This window comes from Phyllostomus discolor, chromosome 1, assembly GCF_004126475.2.
Source record: "Phyllostomus discolor isolate MPI-MPIP mPhyDis1 chromosome 1, mPhyDis1.pri.v3, whole genome shotgun sequence".
NCBI classification, from domain to species: Eukaryota; Metazoa; Chordata; class Mammalia; order Chiroptera; family Phyllostomidae; genus Phyllostomus; species Phyllostomus discolor.
The window spans coordinates 114,761,240-114,783,466 of NC_040903.2; the positions used below are offsets into that span (position 1 = coordinate 114,761,240).

At 53.8% G+C, this 22,227-nt stretch overlaps 1 protein-coding gene across 1 annotated transcript; it reads right to left on the reverse strand.

Annotated features, from left to right (window-relative positions):
* Positions 1–1,116: 1,116 nt before the first annotated feature.
* On the reverse strand, positions 1,117–21,255 carry CCDC33 (coiled-coil domain containing 33). Its single transcript, XM_036027987.1, is given in 11 exon segments — positions 1,117–1,649; positions 2,505–2,623; positions 3,005–3,099; positions 3,637–3,672; positions 3,675–3,726; positions 4,105–4,254; positions 5,161–5,274; positions 5,359–5,490; positions 5,722–5,810; positions 6,088–6,253; positions 21,130–21,255. Coding segments are annotated over 11 exon segments (1,077 nt in total). The 5' UTR covers positions 21,199–21,255; the 3' UTR covers positions 1,117–1,594.
* Between the last annotated feature and the right edge of the window lie 972 nt (positions 21,256–22,227).

Sequence of the window (22,227 nt, forward strand, 5' to 3'; positions counted from 1 at the left end):
GCCAGCAGGATCGAGCCTCCTGCTGACTGGAGACGAGGACGAGGCAGAGCAGGATGGGGGCTACTGCTACTGTGCTGGGGCTGGCAGGCAGAGGGACAGAGGCCCTGGTGGAGCTCTGCTGAAAGAACAGGGCAGCCTGAGAGGTGTGAGAGGTGTAGACCAGTCCTGGGTTCTGGGGAAGGCCCACCTATCAGAGGTGAGGCTCGTGCAGTGCTCTGCTTGGCTGAACTTTGGGTAGGAGTTCCAGGTGGGGTCATGAGGACTTCTGCCAAGGTCCAGAGAGTCTTAGGCATGGTCAGGGCCGAGGCCTATGGTTGAGGGGCTGGTGTGAGTTGGCTGACCCTGGGGACAAGAGGCCAATCTGCTTCCTCCGGCCCATCTGACCCTTCTCTGAGCTTCCTTAAGGCCTCAATGTCCTTCTCTAGGGGGCCACGCCCACTTATAAGCTCTGGGCAGAAGGTGTGGAGAATGCAGCCGAGTCTTTGGTCCATTATTTGAATTTTTCCTGACACTGGTCCCAATTTTGGCCCCCTTCCCTCTTCTGAGTTCCATAACTCCTGACCTGAACCAGGTGCCTGACACTTCCTGGCCCTCAGCTACCTGACTCTAAGTCTTGCCAGCAGACAGGGGAGCTGGTCCTGCCCAGGACAGCAGCCCAGCTAGCTTGAAGTCTTCTACCAGGATCTGCACGTTCTGAGTCCACTGTTGGAGCCTTTCTGCTTTCCCCCACACAATCCTCTTCCTTGTCTTTCTCTATCCTTCCTCCTTCCTTTCTCTTCTCAGACTCACCTTTGACTCAGAAATGTTAGAGCTGGAAAGGGCCTTACCATCAGAGGTCAAGCTCTACATGGGATAGATGGGGAAACTGAAGCCTAGAGAGGATGCTTGAGTCACCCAAGGTCACACAGCATGCTTGTAGCTAGAACCCAGGCCTTCTCTCTGTGGCAGACCCCTTCCCTTTAGTACCACCTGCTTTCCTGTCCCTGGCTGCACTGACTAAAATATGGCAGGCTCAGCCTGGCCCTGGTTCATGGGCTGTTTCACACTAACGTGTAATGATTGCCACAAGCAGGCTTCAAGTTTTTCCCTTCCTGAGAGACAGATAAACCAAACTTGAAAGAAGGGATTTTAGTTGTGGTAGATGTTTGGGGGCAGGTAGAAAGTCCCAACTTCCCTCACATCTCCCAAAAGAGTTGGACTCTAGTGGTCTCACTTCTTCCAGAGGTCTGGAAGAAGCTAGTCTCCTAGGCTCCTGCTTTGGAAGGAGTTTTCTCCCTGCCCTCCTTGGTCCACTGTGGCCTTCGACTCTCCAAAGATGGTAACTCCTGGGACAAGGCAGGAGACTGTTGTGCTGCAGCAGAGCGCCCGGGGTAAAAAGGGGTCCTGGAGGAGGAAGCTGGGCCACTCAGGCCACCCTGATCCAGGGAAGAGGCAAGTGTTCTCTGACTTACAACTTTTAATGAACTCATTTTTAGGGGGTAGGGACGAGATGCCCCAGCACACAGTGAAGGCACTGCTCCAGTAGCCAGGTCCGCTGGAACTCAGGTCTGCTGGGAGTTTGAGGGCTTGATGAACTTAGTTTCTGAGCTGGGCATCAAGGGGTCTGGTTCTGAGGCTTCCCTGTGGTCTTTGGCGTTGGTTGAGGGATTCTGTGTTGCACAAAGCAGGGTGAAGTGAGTTTGCCCTTCTCCCCTCCCCCCAGCGGTTGGGGGTGGGCATTCAAATACAACTTGCCTAGCCAGCCATGGCTTAGAGGGCCATGACTTCTCAAAGATTTCCAAACCCGTTAACCACAGCAGGTCATATCCAATTTATCCAGGAGTCTCTGGGGCCCAGCAAGTGAATTTGCAAAGGAATCCCTGTGTTCCCTGTCAGTTCCCCTGTATTTAAAGGCCTGGCTGGGAGCCTGGAAGTGAGCTGAGGGCTAATGGCTCAAGAGCAGGAGCAATCAGGGGTTTTGTGTTGGGGACTGGGTGGCCTGGGCTGAGCTGGAGGGACAGTTGTGAGCTGGTCTGTTTGTTTTGGGGAAGCTGGCAATGCTTCTCTCTGGCAACATCCTCCCAATTTCTAGCAGGTCTGCAGAGTTGCAGTTGCCCAAGATAGGTGTGCTCATGGGACGATCTTAGGCATTATGGAGTTGGGTGGTGGTCACAACTACTTTGCTTATGAGCAAATCCAGTCCTAAAGTACAAGCAGTGCCAGAGCATTCGAGAAGTGCCCAAGTGGGCAACACTCCATCCACAGCCATCTCCTTTTTCATTCTCACCACCATTGTCGGGGAGGAGGTAGCTGTGGCAGGGTTTTCTAGTTTCCTTAGAGAGGTAAGGAATTGAGATAAGGCAAGGACTTCTGTTGGTAATAGAGTAGAGGCTGAGATTTGTCCTCTGAATTCCAGCCCGGGAGCTGGCCCCCTGGACAGTTTTTCTCAAGGCCAGTGACTCAGGGTGGGGGTTGCCAGCTCAGCTGCCCGAATCCCAGGGAGAAATTCCAGAGGGATCACTCACTGTCCAGGCAGGTCTGTGACGGTGGAGTCTGAGGGGTGAGCCAAGCCAAGCTCTTGCTCCTGCAGCCGTGTGACCAAGTTCTGCTTCTCTCGTCCCCAGCGTCGAGCTGAGTCCTCTAACTGCCACCAAGGAGAGGGACAGGTGGGGAGGCTCTAGTTAACTGGGCCCACCTCTGAGATCTGAAACCAGAGACTGAGCCTATGCTTTGGGCAGAAAGCAAAAACCCTGGGCAATGTGAACTTCCCAAGAGACCTCAGTGGTGGCACGGTTCAGTGGAGAGGGGCCAAGTGACAGTCTGATTAAGCTCAGACGGACCTTCCCTGAGTTCCAACAGCATACTGAGCCCCAGCCCTGCTCAGAGTGATCCCCGACCCTGCTCACACTGAGCCCCAATCCTGTTCGCAGTGAACCCCGACCCTGCTCAAACACCAAGTGCTAACCCTGTTCATGGACCAAGTGCTGAGCTTGTCCAGACTGACCAACTGCTTTGCCTCAGCTACCTGTCTTTCCAGGGACAGGATCCGGCTCTGAGCTCGTTCCAGCTTGGCCAGGAGGTTAAACTTGTCTGAAGTGTCGTCCAGGTGATCCTGCAAGCAAAGCAGAAACTCATGCATAGCCCCAGCTGGGGGCTGGGGCCGTGTGAGCTCAGGAGGCCAGGAGACGCTGAGTGAGGAACCAGTCAGGTCTGAGTTCCAAACTCACCTCTGCTATGCAGACCTCAGACCCAGGGCTGAAGCCCCTTCCTAAAGGTCAGACTTGGCATGGCATGTGCTTTTTTTCCACAGCTGTTCTCCACACAGATTTTGGGTACATGGTTTTTGCACATCAATTTTTAAATGTGAAATGCACAAGGGAGTGCTCATTGGTGCAGGAAGTGAAGACTCTCTGTGAAACAAGGGCTCCCCTGCCCCCGGCACTGTATCTGGGTGTCCACGCATTAGCTGTGTTTTCAAACACAACTCACCTCCTGTGAGTCCTGGGATGATGAGGAAAACTCTCCTGTGCCCTGGGCCACCCCCCTTCTGTAATTCAAGTGTTCTGTCTCGGGTTTGCATAGGGCAGGGCACCTGCAGCAGCCTCAGAAGTGCAGTGGGGCCAGGGCGTGTCTGGAGCCTGGGGAACCCATCTGTCAGCAGGGTTTTTGTGCCTTTGGAGTGGCCTGGGCCATCGTCTCTTGCAGCTGCTCTGCCAGGTCCCCTGCTCCCAACTCCCTGGGGTACATCTGGGAAGGCGGAAAAGGGCTCTCTAAGGCTGTACCAGTCTCAGGAGATGCTTCATACTGGAGTTTCTGAGAGGTCTCAGTGGAGTCCAAGTGGAGGGCAGCCAGGTGCCAAAAGGAATCAGGGGCCCAGGGCCAGCAAGGGCTTGCCTGCTCTCAGAATGCTAGATAAGGGTCAAGGTGTAGCTTTCAAACCCAAGTGTGTCCCCCAAGGAGAAAGAGCGAGGCCTGAGGGCTGGCACTCCTGGAGACACCAGGCACATTGGAGACCCTGGGAGGCTCCTGGTCTTAGTCTTCAACTTGGACTGTGCTGAGTGAGGGCTGGGCACCTGATGACCAGCACAGGCAGGCCCAGGCCGAGCCTGTGCTGGTGGCTCTTACCGGCAGGGCCTGCTGCTGCTGAATGTTGGGCGCTGACTGGTGGTGGCTCTTATCCAGCTCGGCCCGCAGCCTTGAGTTCTCTGCCAGCAGTGCTGTGTACTGGTCAGCAGGCAGGTTCTCTCCTGCGGGGCCCGGGGAAGTCCCCAGCGGGTGAAATGGTTGCAGATGTTTGTGAGATGGGTTTTCCTGCCTCCATGTCCCTGGTCTGATCTGCTCCAGCATTTTGCTCCATTCTCCCCTCCTTTGCTCCCAAGCCTTCAAGGGCTCCCCACTGCCGATGGGATCAGGCCCATACTCCTCAGGCATTCCTTCTCCGCTCTTTAGCGTCTGACCCCAGTGTTTTCCCTGCCACTCCCTACCCCAGCCATTTGTCCTGGGTCTACTGCTGTTCTTCACCTCTCTACCTCTCCTCCCTTCTCTGCTTCTGGCATGGCCACTCCCTGGGCCTTTGCCCCGGCTGAGTCCCCTCCTGAGGCTGCCTTCTTATCTCTCATTCCACTCCTGGGTGACCTCAGGGTTCCTGAAAGGCAGGCCTTCAGAAAGGCCTGCCACCCCCAGCCCCGTGCAGTGGAGGCCGAGCGCAGGCTGGGCACACAGGGGCCCTGGCGAGGCCGCACAGTCAGGCTCAGGGAGGTTCTCTGCCTGGGCCTGACGTAGGGGACCTGGTTCTCTCCTGCTCACTAGAGCCACCTCCGAATGGCAGTTCTAGGTGGCTTTGGTTAACGTCAATGGAGAAAACAAACCATTGATTTACCCAAAGTGTGTTTGCTTTATAGAAGCAGACTCTTGGGAAATATGGGAGATGAAGAAATAATTGGAAGGGTCCTGGAGTTAAGAAATGAGGGACTTACTGGGGAACCCCTCTCTGCATACTCTGATCTGCAGGGCTTCTCCCCTGCATCTTTCTAGCCTGGCTTACACACTGTGTCCCCTGGCTCCCTGGGAGGAGGAGAGAGTGTGAGGGCCTGTGAGTGGGGGAGTGCCACCACCTGCCGCAACGGGAAGGTGCCCCTGGAATGGGGAAGCCCCGGGAGGCAGGGACTCCAGGGACTGGATGACACCCTGGGGAGCAGCCTCACCCCCGCTGGGCTTCCCCGGCAGCCTGTTGGGTGGGGGCGCATTCCTCTCCTGAAGCTTGTCCTCCAGCACCCGCTCCATCTTCTCAATCACCTAGGGAGCAGAGGCAGAGGCTGGGCTGGGGGCTCCACACACTCCCTCCCTGGCTGGCCCCTGGCTGTCTGACCCCGGCCCTGCCTTCTCCTGGTGCCGCACGGTCTCCTCCAGCGCTGTCACCTTCCGCAGCTTGTCCTGGTGCCGCTTCAGCAGTGCAGCCTGTGGCTGCTGAGCCTGGTACCAGAGAAGAAGCTCCTTCTCTCGATCATTCTTCTGGTGGGGGGGGGGAGGGGTAAGAGGGAACGTGGAAAGGAGGGGTGCCAGGAGCAGCACTCCCCTGGGTGTTACCCTTGGCCTAGAGGCCTCACCCCAGGCCCCTCTGCTGAGTCCTCCATTGTGCTGACCCCTGGCCCTCTAAGCCCTTCCCCCTTCTGCTCCAAGATGCTTCTCTGCAGACTCCTACCCTAGCCCCCCATGTCCTCTGACTCCCAAGCCCCAGCTTACTCGAATCAGCTCATTCTGTAGGTGCTGCACCTTGCTCTTCAGTTTCTTCATGTCCAGCTCACTCAGCAGCAGTTTCTGTTGCATGGATCCTGTGGTGGGGGCAGGTGGAGAGGTGGCTCAGGCAGGGGGCACCTTCCAGCTCAAATCAGAACAGTTTGGGGGTGGGGACAAGTGTCTCCCTCAGTCCTAGGGCTTGAGAAGGGACTAGACTCTGTTTCCCTCTGTGGAAAGGGCCCAGCTGGCTTCTGTCAGCTTGTGTCCAGTAAGGTGTACTCCTGGCAAAGGTTCCCCACCACCTCACCCCAGAATTAAGAGCTGAGGCTCTGGCAGGCACCTGGATGCCCTCAGTAGCCTGTACGCCCTCACCCAATGTCTGGGTCTGGTCAGCAATGTCCTCCTCCTCCTCTGTCTCCTCCTGGGTCAGGTGGCTCCTCAGCAGGCGGTTCTCTGCCTTCAGGACACTGGCCTGTTTCCGCAGCAACAGGATGTCCTCAGCCATCGTCTCCATGGCCCGCCGGTAGTTGTTTATCTCCTGTGGACCCCAGAGCTCAGAGTTGAGCCTCTAGCCCACATCTGCACCCATACTTGGAAGTCAGTGGTCAACCCCAAGACCGATGAACAGAACGCCCTCAAGCCTTAGAAACTCCTCAGAGGGGTGGTTATGACTTGGTCTGCACCCCTTCTGGCCACGTGAGAGAAGTCATGCTCATGTTCTTTCCCAGAGGTCACATCTCTTTCTGTGATGCCGGCTGGGGGACCCGGGCTCAGATACCGGGTGAGGAAGACCCAGAGCAACAGAGGCTCGAAGGGCCTGCGGCCAGGTTTCCAGGGCTGCTGCTCTGCCCTTGCCCCGCTCCTCCCCCCCTTCTAATTCCTCTCCTTCTTCATGCTGCTGAGAACTCAGGGGGCAACCTCTCAGAAACCCCAATGAATGCCACTTGGGACCTGACCCCAGGGGCCAGTCCCCTCATCCCTGCCTCGCCTCAGCAGGCCCTGAGATCAGGAGGGACGCAGAGTAGGCCTGGGGGCCCAAATCAGAGCCCGGGATTGGGATCCAGCTCCAAGATGTGGGGTGGAGGTAGGGCCAGGATGCCAGGCTCTGACATTCGCTTAGGGGTAATAGCAACCCTGCTATCTGGTGTTCATGGAGCTTTACTGTGTTCTGGGGGAGGGGAGGGCTTCCCTTATTTAGTGCTCACAGCAAGCCTGTGAGGGTTGGTACTATCATCATCCTCATTTTACCCACAAGGAAACCAAGACCCAGAGAGGGGAGTAACTCTCTCAGTCACAAAACTGAACGGCAGAGCCAAGGTCTGAAACCCACGCCTGGGGGCATTTGAGTGTGTTCTTAAGTTCTGTGCAATTCTGCCGTGATGCCCCTCATGGAAACATTACGATATATTGGAAAATGATACAACAGATTACTAAAAATATTATCGGTATGATCTCAATATGGGAAAAGATTATGCCTGACCTTATGTATGCATGAGAGAATTAATAAGCTATATTTACAAGCATTTATTATATAATGAGAAATACCCTCTTGTTATTTAGAAAAAGTTTCACATAGGGAGTTTCTTAAATCTAAACAGCACAAGATATAACAGAGGGCCCCCAAACCTGAAGCCAGAAAGGTGCATGGGGGGCGGAGCCGGGTGTGGAGTCAGGGGAGCAGTGGGAGGAGGGAAGTGGGGGCAGCAGGAGACCGCTGAGCCCTGGCTGCTCCGCCTCCCTGCCCCTGTGCAGGACTTGCCTGTGGGGGCGGGGCTCCCAGAACAGCCGGGGCCCCAGGCCCCCTGGAAGCAGAGCTCTGCCCCCAGCTTCCTTCCGCCCAGGTCTCATGCTGAATGGGGATGTGGCTCGCCTCCCAGCCACTGCCACCAGCCTGCTGACGGGTGGGCCACTGGCTTCTGGGGAGGAGCTCACGGCCAGCGGGGGCTTGCCAGACACTACTTGTCACCTGCTGCCGTCTAGCCTTCTGGCTGGACTCCCTTTAACTGGTGCCAGTGTGGGGTCCTTCTCTTTAGCACCTGCCCCAGCAGAGTTCCAGGTCTTGTCTCCTCCAGATCTGTCATCTGGTGTCCTCAGACAGCCTCATTAAGTAGGTGCCAGCCCCGAGACCACACACACACAGGGCTCTGTGGTCAGGCCCCTGTCAGAGCCCAGCCTGGCCACGGATTCACTGAGCGAGCTGAGACAGGCCCTTTCTGGCCTGAGCCCCAGATTCCTCACATGGGACAGCCCGGGAGCTGCGGGGCTCAGAGTCAGTGTGTGTGCGCAGCTGGCACAGGGCCCTCCGGGGCAAGTGTGCCCTGGAGGGAGCCGTTCTCGTCCCACCCCATTTCTGTGCAGTGGCTGCTTCATCAGCAGGTGAGACCCCTTCCTCTTCCTCCTGGCTGCCCCCTCATCAGTTTGGAGATCTGCTAGGATACTGGATACTATTAAAGTTGAACATACGTAGAGCCTCTGATCTAGCGATGGTACTCCTGAGCACATACCCAATAAACATGTAGAAGCAGGGGAAGAACATTGCTACCAGTCTTATTCATAATAATCCCAAACTGGGGAGGACACAATGTCCATTGCAGTAGAACGGTGAGAGAATGGTACAGTGGGTCTGCACAGCAACACAAACGGGCCAAGGTCAGCTGTGTGAAACCACATGGAGGCATCTCAACATCAAGCACAAAAGAAATCCAACAAAAACACCCACTCTAGGATTCCATATAGATTTGGTTCACAAGCAGACAAACTCAAGCAATAAAGTTAGAAGTCTGTGGATGAGATCCATTGGGGAAGGTGGGGCGTGACTGGGGGGCACCAGGGAGCTTCAGGGCTGCTGGAAATGCTCTACCTCTTGAGCTCGTTGAGCATGTACTATGTACTTTGTAATAAGTCACCACAGTGAATACACTTACGTTTTGTGCATTTGTCTGAATGCATGCTTAAATAAGTTGAAAACATTTAACAAATTAAAAATGAAAGCCTGGCTCAAGTACATGAAGTGTCCACACTGCTACCCTCCTCTGGGGACCCTCCCAGCTCTCAGCAGCAATGGGCTCTTCTCAGCCCGGAGCTGGGGATGCTTCTGAGGGTCCTGCTCCCAGGCCCTCACCACAGGGTCTGCACCCTGGGAGGCCTCCCAATTCAGCGAGGCTTTCTCACAGCTTCCTCTGAGGATGAGCAGGCATACATACTGATCCTCGTTGAGGGCTGGCACGATGCCTCAGAACGTCCTCAGGCTCACACAGGTTCAGGGCTGTAGGGGCACGGCCAGCAAACGTGGAGGTAGCACTGGAACCCAACCTCTGCTCTAAAACTTGTGTGCTCTGCACCCACTTGATTGAGGGATGGTGGGGACCTCTTCCAGAGGGAAGAAGAATGACTTGACTTTGACCGAATCTATCTACAGAAATGAAAGGACATGGATGGAGGAGGCGGCCCATGCAGGTACCAATGTCCATCTGATGTCCTGAGACCCCATTCTGCCCTTTGTCCCTGAGGCCAGGCTGCCTTGGTGTGGAGGTGGAAGAAGGGGTTCCCCTGTCTGCTGCTCAAGGAGGCTGACGTGCCGAGGCCTCTCTGTGTCAGGAGAGGTGGGTGTGTGGCTCATCTCACTGTTCCCACCCGCATGTGGCCCACTACAGGGCGCAATCAGCAGATGTGAATAAGCCAGCTTGATCCCATTGCTGACTCACCAGCTTCTTCCTCAGGTGAGGCCTGCCCAAAGTAAGAATCAGGGAGAGAGGCCTCAGGCAAGGGAGAACCCTGCTGGATGCTGCAGTGTGGGCACCTTATCTAGGTGTGTGCTGGTGGAGGCCTGAGATCTTCACGGCTGTGGTTCAGGGTAAGCTCCTGAGTTTGGACCAGATGCAAAGTCTAAGTTCTGGCATGCGAGGCCCCTTATAAGCTTCCCCCTCAAGCACACTGACCCAGCCCTTCCCCTCCCCCACTCTAATGCCTCCCTTCCCACCTCTACTCCTGCTGAGCTATCTGTAGAGAGACCCTAATTTCCCATAACCTGACCTGTCCTTTATGGTCTACCCAGCAATTTGTAATTGCACGAAGACAGCCAGTGTGTGTGTGTGTGAGTGTGCATGCATGTGCACATATGGGTATGGAGGGAGTCTCAGGGGAAGGGGCTGTCAGCCCTGCCACCTGACCCATGAATTTGATTATCCCCCTTCCCATTCAGGGCTTGCCCTTCCTAGGATCCCATTGTTCTTCATCCCAGCAGTCCCAGGGGTGAACAAATCTCTGTTCTTAACACCCCCACTTGACAAAGAAAGCTGAAGGCCAGAGGAAGTGGTGTCTTTTCCTCAGCCATGTGGCTCCTGCTAGAAGAAAGGCCATAGTGTCTTCAGGACTCTACCCTTGGAGATCAGCTCTGTAGACCTTCCGCAGGCCCCTACGTCCCCCCCAGCCTGGTGGTCTCTGAGCATGAGGTCTCCCCAGGAAGACTGAGAAGGACCTTGGCCCTGGCTTATCCCCCTCAGTCTCTACCCTGGCCAGTACCCTCTGTCCATGGGACTCGGAGAGGTGGCAGCCTCCCCCGCCCCACCAGTTTTGCCTACCCTCAGAACTCAGAGGCAACCTTGGGCAGCACAGCTGGACTGAGAGGCTGCAGTCTGACCTATCCCAGCAGCCTGGGCTGGGCTCCCCACTCAAGGCCACATTCTGCGTCACAGCCCAGCCTTGAGACCACACAGAACACCGTGTCTCAGATTCCTCTTGTAGTTCTACCCCTCTGCTTGCTCCCTCATTCCCCCAGTGCCCAGCCTGTTTGGTCTAGCACATCCTCCAGGGCACTGACCCTGAGTGCCCACTGCACCCTCTCCCCATGAGGGCCCCAGCTCTCAGCAGTGTGCCCAAGGTCACAACGATGAGTTATAAAGCCCAGGCTGGAAGAAGATCAGTAAACACCCAGCCACTCACAGTCGCTGAGTGCCACTGTGAGCCTTGTGTGCCATGTCTGTGCCCAGCTGGGGCCATGGAGCCCAGACTGTCTCTGCCTGTGGTGCTGTCACCTCTACACTGAAGAGACTAACAGGAAGTGCCTGTGCCAGAGGGGAGTTCATCCTGGTGTCCAGGAAGGCTTCCTAGAGGAGGTGATAATTTGAGCTGACTCTTTGAAGATGAGTAGGTGTTACCTGGGGTGGGAGAAGTCTCTTTGGCAGAGGAGAGACATTGTAGTAAATGCAGGGAGGTGAGAGAATGTGTGATGAGGAACAAAGCAGGCAAGTTCCCAGAGAGCAGGGTGTGGGGAGGAGCGGTAGGAGTATGGCTGGAGAGGCGTCAGGGAAGACAGAAGATGGTCTTGAAGGGCAGTCTCAGGATCTTAGATGCTGTCCTGCAGGCCACTGCAGGGCCTAAGCTGGGGTTGCGGGGTACAGGTGACAAGACCCTGTGGTTGCTCAACACAGAGAATAAATGAGGGGATGGAGACCCGGAACAGTGGGCCAGGTGACACATAATGAGACCTGCCCAGGTAACGGCAGTGGGTGTGGAGATGAGGGCAGGAGCTACAGGAAGGACAGCGAGGAGGAGGAGGAGGAGGAGGGGGAGGAGGAGGAGTATCTGGGGTCTTGGTGGGGGGTACATGTAGGAAGTGAGGGGGAGAAGGTTCTGACTTGGGGAGGAGAGGGTCATGTTGAGTGTGAGGTGCCTGTGTGGTCTCCAGGTGGAGGTGGCCACGGAAGTTGGTGGTTGTCAAGCTTGGTAGGTGGGCAGCCCTCAGAGGTGTGAGTGAAGCCTTGGAATGGAGGAGATTTCCATAGTCAGGGGAAGTGTGGAGTAGAGTGAAGGATGGGGTTTAAGGACAAGGTTAGGGGTGGTAGTGAGAGAGGAGTCCTCAAGATCAGGGCAATTGTCAGAGAAGTGGGAGGAAAAGGGGCCGAATCAGGCTGGAAAAGCAGAGCTTCAGGATGGAGGGACAATGGCTTTCTACTTTGAGTAATGGCATATTGGGTAATGTAGAACTCCCGACCCCAGAAATAACCTAAAAACATGGATACAAAGTAAAAACTACCTTCTTAAAATTATTAAGGAGCTGGTAAGATGGTAAGGAATTATTGGCCAGAGATAAGGGATAGGTGGGGACCCATGTGGTAGGATATCACACAGTGATGAAAAAGAGGAGCCACAGCACAAAGCAAACACACAGATGAATCTCACACAGGAAATTCAGCAAAAGAACCATACATAAAATAATGCATATGGTGTGATGTTTTTTAAAGTTAACAACAGGGACTCCTAGGCCATAGTAATTAGAAAGGCACAGTTAGGTGATGACACTATAAAGAAGCAAAGTGCCCTGGTTGGTGTGGCTCAGTGGATTGGGCACTGGCCTGGGAACCAAAGGATCACTGGTTTGATTCCCAGTCAGAGAACATGCCTGGGTTGCAGCTAGATCCCCAGTAGGGGGTGTGCGAGAGGCAACCACACATTGATGTTTCTCTCCCTCTCTTTCTCCCTCACCTCCCCTCTGTCTAAAAATCAATCAATCAATCAATCAACCAATCTTGAAAAAAAGAAACAAGCCCTGGCTGGCATAGCTCAGTGGATTGAGCGCGGGCTGCGAACCAAAGCATCACAGGTTCGATTCCCATTCAGGGCACATGCCTGGGTTGCAGGCCAGGCCCCCAGAGGGGGCCACATGAGAAGCAACCACACATTGATGTTACTCTCTCTCTCTCTCTTTCTTCCTCCCTTCCCCTCTCTAACAAATAAATAAATAAATAAAATCTTTTAAAATTTTTCTTAAAAAAAAAAAGAAACGAAGCAAGACAGTAAGCTGGTACAGTGGTCATGTCTAGGAGAGGAGAGGTGTCTAGGAGGTTCCGGTGATGTTTTATTTCTTGACCTGGGTGATGGTTTCATGGGCATTTAATTTATAACTTAGTTGTGTTTTATTTTTATGTTCAGTGTAATTTTATACATGTGGGTTATCCTTTACAATTAAAAATGCTTTTGTTTTTGTTTTTTTGAAAAAAGGAGAGAAGGGTTTACTTCTAGTCAAGATGGGTATAGCAGTCCCCCCTGAGGAGAGATGGGTCCCAGCCCCACACCTGCCTCCCCAGCCTGAAGCACCAGTGCCCAGAGGAGGAGTTCTCACATCTTCTCATTGAGAAAACAAGCAAGGACAGCAGCTGAGTGAGACACAGAGTTACTGGAGGCCCAGGCATTGCTCTTGAGGAGCTTGTGCACAGACTTACTGGCTCACAAACTCACTTGTTCTAAGTTTACAGGGAAAACAGCTTAAAAAGCACTAGAGACCTGAAAAGAGGAACTGAACTGACTGGCTTCGGGGTGAGAGCTGGAGCGGCAGTTGTCAGGGCAGCCCTCTCCGGGGATGAAAGCACTAGCAGGCACCATTGGTCTGTCATTGAATTTTCCCCTCACCCAGCCTACAGGTGCAGGTGGGCACCGAATCTGAGCTCCCGATTAAGCTAGCACTGTTCACCTGCCCTGATGATTTCCTGAGACTGTCCCACTCAACCCATGTGCACAGCCCAAGCCATTTCCAGAGGTTTTCCACACAAGTGACCTGCCTCAACGTGTGCTGGGGACTTTTCTAAAATCTCTCAAAGGTCCACAAACCCCAAACAAACAATGGCTGGCTTTGGCATGCCCTGTACCTCCTGCTAAGTGGCTCCAAGCCCAGATCAAGCAGTGACAGGGCTCCTCTGGCATTGTAACACCCATCAGGTGGCTCCAAGCCTGGCACAAGCTGCAGTCAGTGTTGGCTTGCAACATAACTTAAACTAAGTGGCCACAAGCCCAGCACAAGTGGTTGCTGGCCTCAGCTCACATTGTGGTGCCCATTAAAGAGTCCAAGCACAGCACTAGTGGCAGCCAGCCTTAGTTTGCACCATAGCATCTCCCAAGCACCTCCTGCACAAGTGGCAACCAACTGCATATTACTTAATAGCTTCCACCAGGTGGCCCCCAGCCAGGCACAAATGATGGCTGGCATTAGCCTGCATCAGAACCCCTTCTAAGGGCCTCCAGAACCAACATACCTGGTGGCTAGATTTAGACCACACCAGAGCACCACCAGATCCATAAATTGCACACTTAAAGGGTGGACGAGACAGGCATTGGAGCCCCACTAAAGAGACTCCTGCTCCATGGGATGAGCTCCCACAAAGTAGCTGTCTGCTGTAGTCATGGTCAGTCCTCCTAGCCAGCCAGACACTGACTGATTTGCCAACAGAAATCAAGGCTCGACTATAACAGGAAGGCATATACAACTCACACAAGAGACACCCCTGGAACACCTGGCTCAGGTGAACAGTGAGATTGCACTACTGGGTCCCACAGGACACCTACTGAATAAGACCACTCTGCCAAGCCTGGGAAATGTAGCAGCTCTACCTAATACATAGAAACAAACACAGGAAGGCAGCCAAAATGAGGAGACAAAGAAACATGTCCCAGATGGAAGAACAAGACAAAACTCCAGAAAAAGAACTAAACAAAATGGAGAAAAGCAATCTATCAGCTACAGAGTTCAAAACACTGGTTATAGGGATGCTCAGTGAAGTTAGGGAAGGAATAGATGAACTCAGCGAGAACTTACACAAAGAGAAAGAAATCTTAAGAAAAGAACTAGTCAGAAATGAATAATACAATAACTTAAATGAAGAATATGTTAAGGGAACCAACAGTAGACTAGATGAAGCAGAGGATCAAATCAGTGATTTGGAAGACAAGGTGGCAGAAAACACCCAGTGAGAATAGCAAAAAGATAAAAAAGAATCTAAAAAATCTAGGACAGTTAGAGGGACCTCTAGGAGAACACCAAGTGTACCAATGCACATCATAGAGGTGCCAGAAGGAGAAGAGAGAGAGAAAGCAAGAGATTGAATACCTATTTGAAGAAATAGTGACAAAAACTTTCCTAACCTGGCAAAGGAAATAGACATACAAGTTCAGGAAGCACAGAGAGCCCCAAACAAGATGAACCTGAAGAGGCCCACACCAAGACACAGAATAATGAAAATGACAAAAAGTAAAGACAAAAAGAATCTTAAAAGTAGCAGAGAGCAGTTAGTTACCTACAAAGGAGCTCCCATATGATTGTTAGCTAATTTCTCAACAGAAAATTTGCAGGCCAGAAGGGACTGGCACAAAATATTCAAACTGATGAAAAGCAAGGACCTACAACCAAGATTACTCTACCCATCAAAGCTATTATTTAGAATCAAAGGAGAGACAAAGAGTTTCCTAGACAAGAAACAGCTAAGTGAATTCATTGCCACTAACAAGTATTACAAGAAATGTTAAAGGGACTTCCTTAAATAGAAAAGAATAGGTCAAAAATATGAATAAGTATAGGAAACAATGGAAAAGAAAATTTTTCACTGACAAAGGCAGACATTTAGTAAAAGCAGTGGATCAACCAACTACAAAGCTAGTATGGTTACAGGGCAAAAGTAAGAAGAGCTCATGTAATTACAACAGATCAAGGAACACACATACACACATACACATACAAGTAACAACAAAAACATAAAGAGGAGGGTAGGGGGCTGGGTGAAAAGGTGAAAGTATTAAGAAGTACAAATTACTAGTTATAAAAATAGTTACAACAAGCCCTGTCCGGGTATCTCAGTTGGTTGGAACACCCTCCCCATGCATGAGGGTTGTGGGTTCGATTCTCAGTCCCCAGTTGGGGCACGAATGGGAATCAACCAATGGATGCATGGATGGGTGGAAAAGCAAATCAATGTCTCTTTTTAAAATTAATCAATCAATGAAAATGTTTAAAAAATAGTAATGGAGATGTAAAGTACTACAGAGGTTGTATAGTCAATACTATTATAATAACTATGTATGGTGCCAGATGGTGCTTAGATTGATCAGGGCCATCACTTTGTCACTTACATGAATATCTAATCACTATATTGTACATCTGTACAACATAATATAATATTATCTGCCAACTGTAATCAGAAAAACAATTTTTAAAGGAAATAAAAAGACCCCTGGTGGGGTGGCTCAGTTGGTTGAGGCGTGGACCTGTACACCAAAAAGCTATAGATCCAGTTCACGGTCAGGGCACACACCTAGGCAGTGGGTTCTGTCTCTAGTTAGGGCATTCACAGGAGGCAACCAATCCATGTTTCTCTCTCACATCAATGTTTCTCTCTCTCTCTCCCTAAAAACCAATACATCTTCAGTGAGGATTTAAAAAAGAAGAGAAGGTTTAATAGCTTCCAAATCTTCAGAGGAAGCCTCTGGGTGTGGTCTGGAGAACGTGGCCCCTGTGACTTTGGCCGGTACTCTGGATGCCAGGGTGCAGGAGAGAGAGGGCTGGGGGGGACAGCGAGGCTGTGAAGGGACAGAGGTAGCTGGGGACACAGAGTGGAGGAGAGGCTTGGGGGCGGGTGCAGAGAGAGGATCTTCTGGAGAGTGAGGAGACCAGCAGGGCAGGGTGTGTAAGGGTTTCACTCTGCTAGGGGAGGGAAGGAGGCCTGAGCCCCAGGCAGGTGGAGCTGGGTGTCTGGATCAGAGGCAGGGTGGGTGGTAGGGCTCTATAGGGGTGGAGCGAGTGGAGCGGGTGCAGTGGGTGGGCAGCAAGGCTGACTTATGGCAGAGAATTTGCTGGGTTGCCACCCAACCTCTGGATCCCCAGGCTGGCAGGCCCAGACTACCTGTCCTGTAGTTTGCCTTTCCAGCCGGAAGAGGGCAGCAGCCTTCCACAGATGCTTCAGCTTCAACCTGTAGTGGAAGGAGGCCGGCCTTAAGGGCCCCACAGCTCATGATAGGGAGGGTGGCATGCATAGGGGACTGTCTTGCTGTCCATCCCCAGGCAAACATGTCTCCCCTCCAGATGATCCGTCCTGCCCTTCCATACCTTCTGTCCTCAAACTCCCAGCTCTGAGATTCTGATGGGTACCCTCTGCTGAGAACCACCTACGGAGTCCAGAGAGGTGTAGTGACTTGCTTGAGGTCACACAGCAAATCCTAAACCTCAACTTTGGCCTCTGTCATGAGCCAACACCACAGCAAATAGTGGGGGTAAATGATGGGGCTTGGGACACGAGCCATTCCACAGCACTGAAGTGACTTCATCTGAAATAACACCTGCATAAGCAGTAGACACCTGAAGCTCAGCCTTGTGCACAAAGAATGTTGAGAGGAACTTGAATGTGGCCTTGAATGTGGCTTAGAAAATGTAACACACACACACATACACACACACACGCACGCACATACACACCAAAGCCTAAATCTTTGCAAATCAGACCAGATTCTTCAGTCTACCCAGGAAGATACAGCATGAGCACTCAGCCCAGGCAGGGCCTGCAGGAGTCCCGGGGCCCAGTGCGGGCAGCTCCTTTGTTGAATGCCCTGAGCAATGAGTCTGTGCAAGGGGGCCTTTTTCAAATTTTTATTTAGGAGAAGGGAAGGAGAAAGGGAGAGAAACATCAATGTGTGGTTGCCCCTCATGCCCCCTAGTGGGGACCTGGCCTTGCAACCCAGGCATATGCCCTGACTCGGAATTGAACCGGTGACTTTGGTTTGTAGGCCAGCACTCAATCCACTGAGCCACACCAGCCAGGGCTGCAAGGAAGCTTTTTTATTCCTAGTTTTCTGAGGAGGAGGCTGAGGCCTAGAGCAGGAAGGGCTGGGTCATTTGTTCAAGGCTGTCCCACTGCCAGGGGCAGAGCTATGTTCTGTTTGGGTCTTTCTGGGTGCTGGTGAAAGCATGTGCTAGTAGGGAGCCCACACAGAAAAGCCTGGGGTGGGGCATGGAGCTGTGGTCTCCAAGGAAACTCAGTAAGATGCTATCCTGCCCTTGACCTTCTCCTTGCACCAGGGACTGGGGCTATTTTTCCTAGGCAAGGTGTCTTTTGCAGGAGGGCAGGTGCACACAGCACCCAGGCCCATCCCATACTCTTCCATCTGTGAGGTACTCTGGGGTCCAGGAGGGCTGCTTTTCAGAGTCAGGGGTAGAAAGATACCTGGTCCCCTGGGTCTGGCTAGGCCTGTTTCTTGGTGTCCCTGGACCCCTACCTAAGGCAAAGAGGGTCCAGTTCTACTCAGGACACCCCTCTACCCCTGATAAACCAGCTAATAATATAACATTTCCACTCTCTTCCGGGAAGTTCTTCTGCCCCAGTGGCATCTCCTGGTTGAAGAAAGTGCCCTGGCACTAGGGTGGGCAGCCCTCTGCCCCTGCTCCTGGCTCACTGGTCTGATCTCTGCAGCCTTGTTCAAGCAAGCTGACCAGTCCTCTGGGTCCCTTAAGGTTGGGTTTTCTTTGTGCCGCCTCAAAACCCAGCCTTCCTCTCTGGTAGATGAAAGATGGCTGAAAGGGCTGTGCTACTGCTCTCACTGAGAGGTGGGGTCTAATTCCCTCCCCGTAACCGAACTGACCTTCGAGACTTGTAGAGTGCAGTGTTGTGATGTGGGACATCTGAGGCCGGGTCATCAGAGGCGTCACAGCTGCCACCTTTCCTGCTGGAATGCTTGCTGTTCCCCTCAGAGGACAAGCCTCCCCACCCCTAGACTGCCACACTGTGAGGGAGCCCAAAGTGACAGTGTGGGAGGCAGCCATGTCCATCTGGCCTCAGCTGCCGCAGCCCTGCCCTGGGGGCTGGTCAGCGGAGGACCCACCAGCCCTCCCTGCTGTGCCTCAGCTTGGCGGCTGACCCACAGAACTGTGAGCTAGGGTAATAAATGTAAAATGATTTTCCTAAGTCACCAAGTTTGGGGGTGGTTTGTCGTGCTGCAGTAGAAGACTGGAACATTCGCCCCGGCCACAGAGCCCTTCAGTTTATCATGCCCTCATGATAAACTTCCAAAACTCACTTTCAAGGCAGTCCATCTCAGCACGGGACCTTCTTTCCCAAATTAACTCTTGGTCACTCTGCTCATGAGCCAGCCTGAGCCTCCTTCTGTCTTCAAAGCTTCACCTGCCTCTGCCAAGAAGCCATCCCGGACCCACTCCCACCTGGCATTCCTCATCCCACGAGGGAACACCTGCACCGCAGGCAGCAAACACTGGGCCCGTGGGCTGAATCCGGCCCTCCATCTTGCTTGATCTGGCCCTGCACCTTGTTTCTACCCAGCGGAGCTCTTGCTTAACTGCTAAGGAGTAGTTACATTTATACAGTCCTAAAGTACATCGGGCCCTTTGAAGGCAACAGTGAGGATGACGTGGGCCCTGGTGAAAATGAGTTGGTCACCCCTGGGCTACACTGTCTCCCTCCAGCTCTCAGGAGATCCTGACAGCTCCTCTCTGCAGCCCCTGGTTGTCGTCCTGAGTCAGGAAATAGGGCCAAGCAGACCCCCAGGTCTTGTGTCAGGGGTCCCTGCTCCTTCCAGGTTTGCCTTCATCTGACTCAACTCCTGCAGGTCCCTCGGGATGTCCCAGAGGCCCCTCTTGGCTAATCGAAGTGATCTAACACTGTTAATGGGAATTAACCACATGTCTTTAAAAGGAAAACATTCAGCTTGTGCAAACCGGTGCTGGCCTCCAGAGCGCGGCTCCCGTGGGGGCTGTCTCAGGGACGGGAGAGGGCCACGGCTGCGCTGAAGATCTGCTGAAGGAGAACAGTACTTCCTGGGGGCAGGGCTCACCACAGCTAAAAAGCCTCCTGCTCCCAGGATGATGCCTCTCTATCTGTGGCCCCCTTGCCCTTAGCCACAGCCCACCCAGCCTGGCACCCTTTTGCCTTGTCCAGGAGAGCATGGCAGCAGAACCCCACAGTCATGAGGACGAACCTTCTCCATTTCCCACAATGCGCTCTCTCTACCAGAAGGCAGACCAGGGAAGCCTGTGAGCACCATTGCCAATGGGGATGTGAAGCCCAGGGCTGGCCCACCCGGGCCAGGCAGTGAGGGCAGGGGAGAGGGCAGGCCTGGAGGAGGTATGATTCTGGAGGACCAGTTCTCCACCTGCCCCTGCTCTCGAGGCTCAGCTGCTCTGCTTCTGCCCTGACAGAGTCCACTGCCATAGAAGCCCTAGGATCAGGGCCTGATCACTGCAGACCCCTGCTCTTGGGTCCCCCTGAATGTTGGCTGAACCTCCCAACCACAACTGAATCTGTGCAAATTGCTGTTTAAAACATGCTCCCTGGGTGGCGAGGCGGGGCGGAGGGGGGGGGGGGGGGGGCATTGCTTCTTTGTTCAATCCAAGGTTATAGCAGAGAAACAAAAGGAGTGGATTTCCCTTTCTTCTGTTCTTTCTTTCCCTTCCTGCTGCAGCAGAGGTGCCTGGAAATCTTTTGTGCTCAGCGTGGTGAATGTGAGGCTCTGAGGGTGGCCAGACCTTGGCCGCTGGCCCTAGCCCCTGTCTAATTGGCCCTGCTGGAGCTGGGCCTGGACAAGGGGGCTGGGGGCGGGGCCTCCTGAAAGATGCCCTCTCTTGCCATTTTCAGCTTCCCCTCCCAGGCCTTCCGGAACCCTGCTCAACCTTCAAGTCTCCACTCTGGGCTCTCCGCCTCCAGAAAGACTCCTGGGCCACCCTAAAGGTTTGTGGCTCAGGGTCCTGCCTCTCCTGGACTCAGCTTGGAACTGGCTTTTGCCCTCAGCCCAGGGAAGTCTAGGGCCAGGCACTCAGGGACTGTTGAGGGGACAGAACCCAGCCCTGGCCCCACAGGTCCTTCTTACTCTCCCATAAAGTGACCTTTTCACCATTGGTCACCTCCTGCTATAATCCCCCTTATTAGAGCTCTGAACACCCCATGTGCAGGGGCAGGGAGAGTCCAGAACCTTGGCTTCTAATACAGCCTCTGTCCACACCTGCTGTGTGACCTTAAGTAATTCCCTGGCCCACTCTGTTCCCCATCTGCAAGCTGGGGAGATGACTCCTGCTGGGGTGTATGCTGGGGTGTACTCGGGGGTTCTTGCCACAATGGAAAAAGCAAATGTCTTGGCAACTGGGGTCCCAGTGAGAAGGTTGTTGTCATGAAGCCAGACAATGCCAGCTCTAATGACCTGGGTTACATGCACCTCCCTTTGGATGTCCCTGTGTGCCTCATCCTCTCTCCCTCTCTATCCTGTGTGAGCTCTAGGCTGCCATCAAGCCACCAGGCCCTACTCATCAGGCTAGCCCAGGCGCACCCACTTTCTAGGATATAGGGCTGGACCTCCAAGAGGCCAGAGCCAGGGCCTGGATTGGCAGGAGACAGTGCTCACTCACTTCGAAGCATTTTTTCCAGAGCCCTTCCCTCTTTCCTCCTGGGTTCCTGGGCTCGGGGGCTTGGGCAGGGACTGGAGGCCCCAGGGAAGTTTCCTGTGACTATGGGCTTCTTGGGCAATGTCTGGTCCTCCCCCCTCTGACTTGCTCTGGGAACAACTCTACTGGTTGCCAGGCAACACACTCCAACACAATTCTCTGCTAGGTTAGCCAACCCATCCTTCCAGAACTGGCGGGTGTGGGGGCAGACTTACAGAGTGGCTGTTAAGGAGGCCTGGGGCAGTCTTGAGGGCTGGAGGGGATGGGGAGCCCCGCTCTCCCATCTTTCCTGTTACCAGTCCTGCTCCCCAGGATGAGTCAGTCCCCAGGGACCGTTGCTACAACAAGTACCTGCCTGGTGACAGAGCCCAGCCCTAAGCTGGAAGCAAGCCCATGGGGCCACTGCCCCTTTGTTCCAGGGTCGGGGGCATCTGGGAAGGGTGACTGAAGTCAGGCTAGGCTCATTTCTTGGCTGGGAATTACAAGGAAGCACAGGGCCTGGGAGAGCTGTGGGGGCAGGAGCCTAAGAAAGGGGCTGTTGTCTTCGGCCCCCTCCTCCGCCCCAGTCAGCACCCGTCCTCCCCTGCCCTGCCCTCTAGCTACACCTCAGTCTCCCCGCTCTACTCAGTGCCCCTCCACCTCCACTTTCTCTGCCCCTTGCCCTCAGCTCCCCTCCCCCTGTGGCTCCCCCCCTCAGTCACCCCTTATTTGTGCCTCTCTCTCCTTTCCTCCATCGCCCCCTCTCCCCCTCGGCAGCCTGGCTCCTCCCGCACTGGACGGCGGGGCTGGGGCTCCAGGGGCTGCCTGGGCCTTCCCATCTCTCCTTTCCTGATTGTCTGGACACATTCCTATCCCTTTAGTTCAGCAGAGACATGGGTGGATGTTTTTAAAAGAAACTCACTGGGAAGCAAAGGGAAAACAAACCCAAACAAGGCAGCCCACCACCTAGAAACAGCTCTGGTCACTAAGGCGGGACCATCTGCTTTAACTGTCCTGGGCCCGGGTTGCAGAGACCCCTCCTAGGGCGTGGAGGGGTTCTCTCCACCTTTTCCCCAGCCACGCTGCAGCCAGCCTGTCTGTCCCAGGCGAGCTTGGCCCCGAAGCCTTTCCTGACAGGCATGCCTGTTGGCACTGAGCTAAGTGCCTACACAGAGCTGGGGCTCCGTAAACAGTTGTTCACCTGCCTAATGAATGGTGGACAGGTTTGGAGGTCTCTAACGGCACAGTAACCATCCCTGACTGTGCAGTCCAGGACAGATAGCCTCACGTGTTTCAAAAGCTCCACCCCTCAGGCATCTCCTACCCCTGGCTAC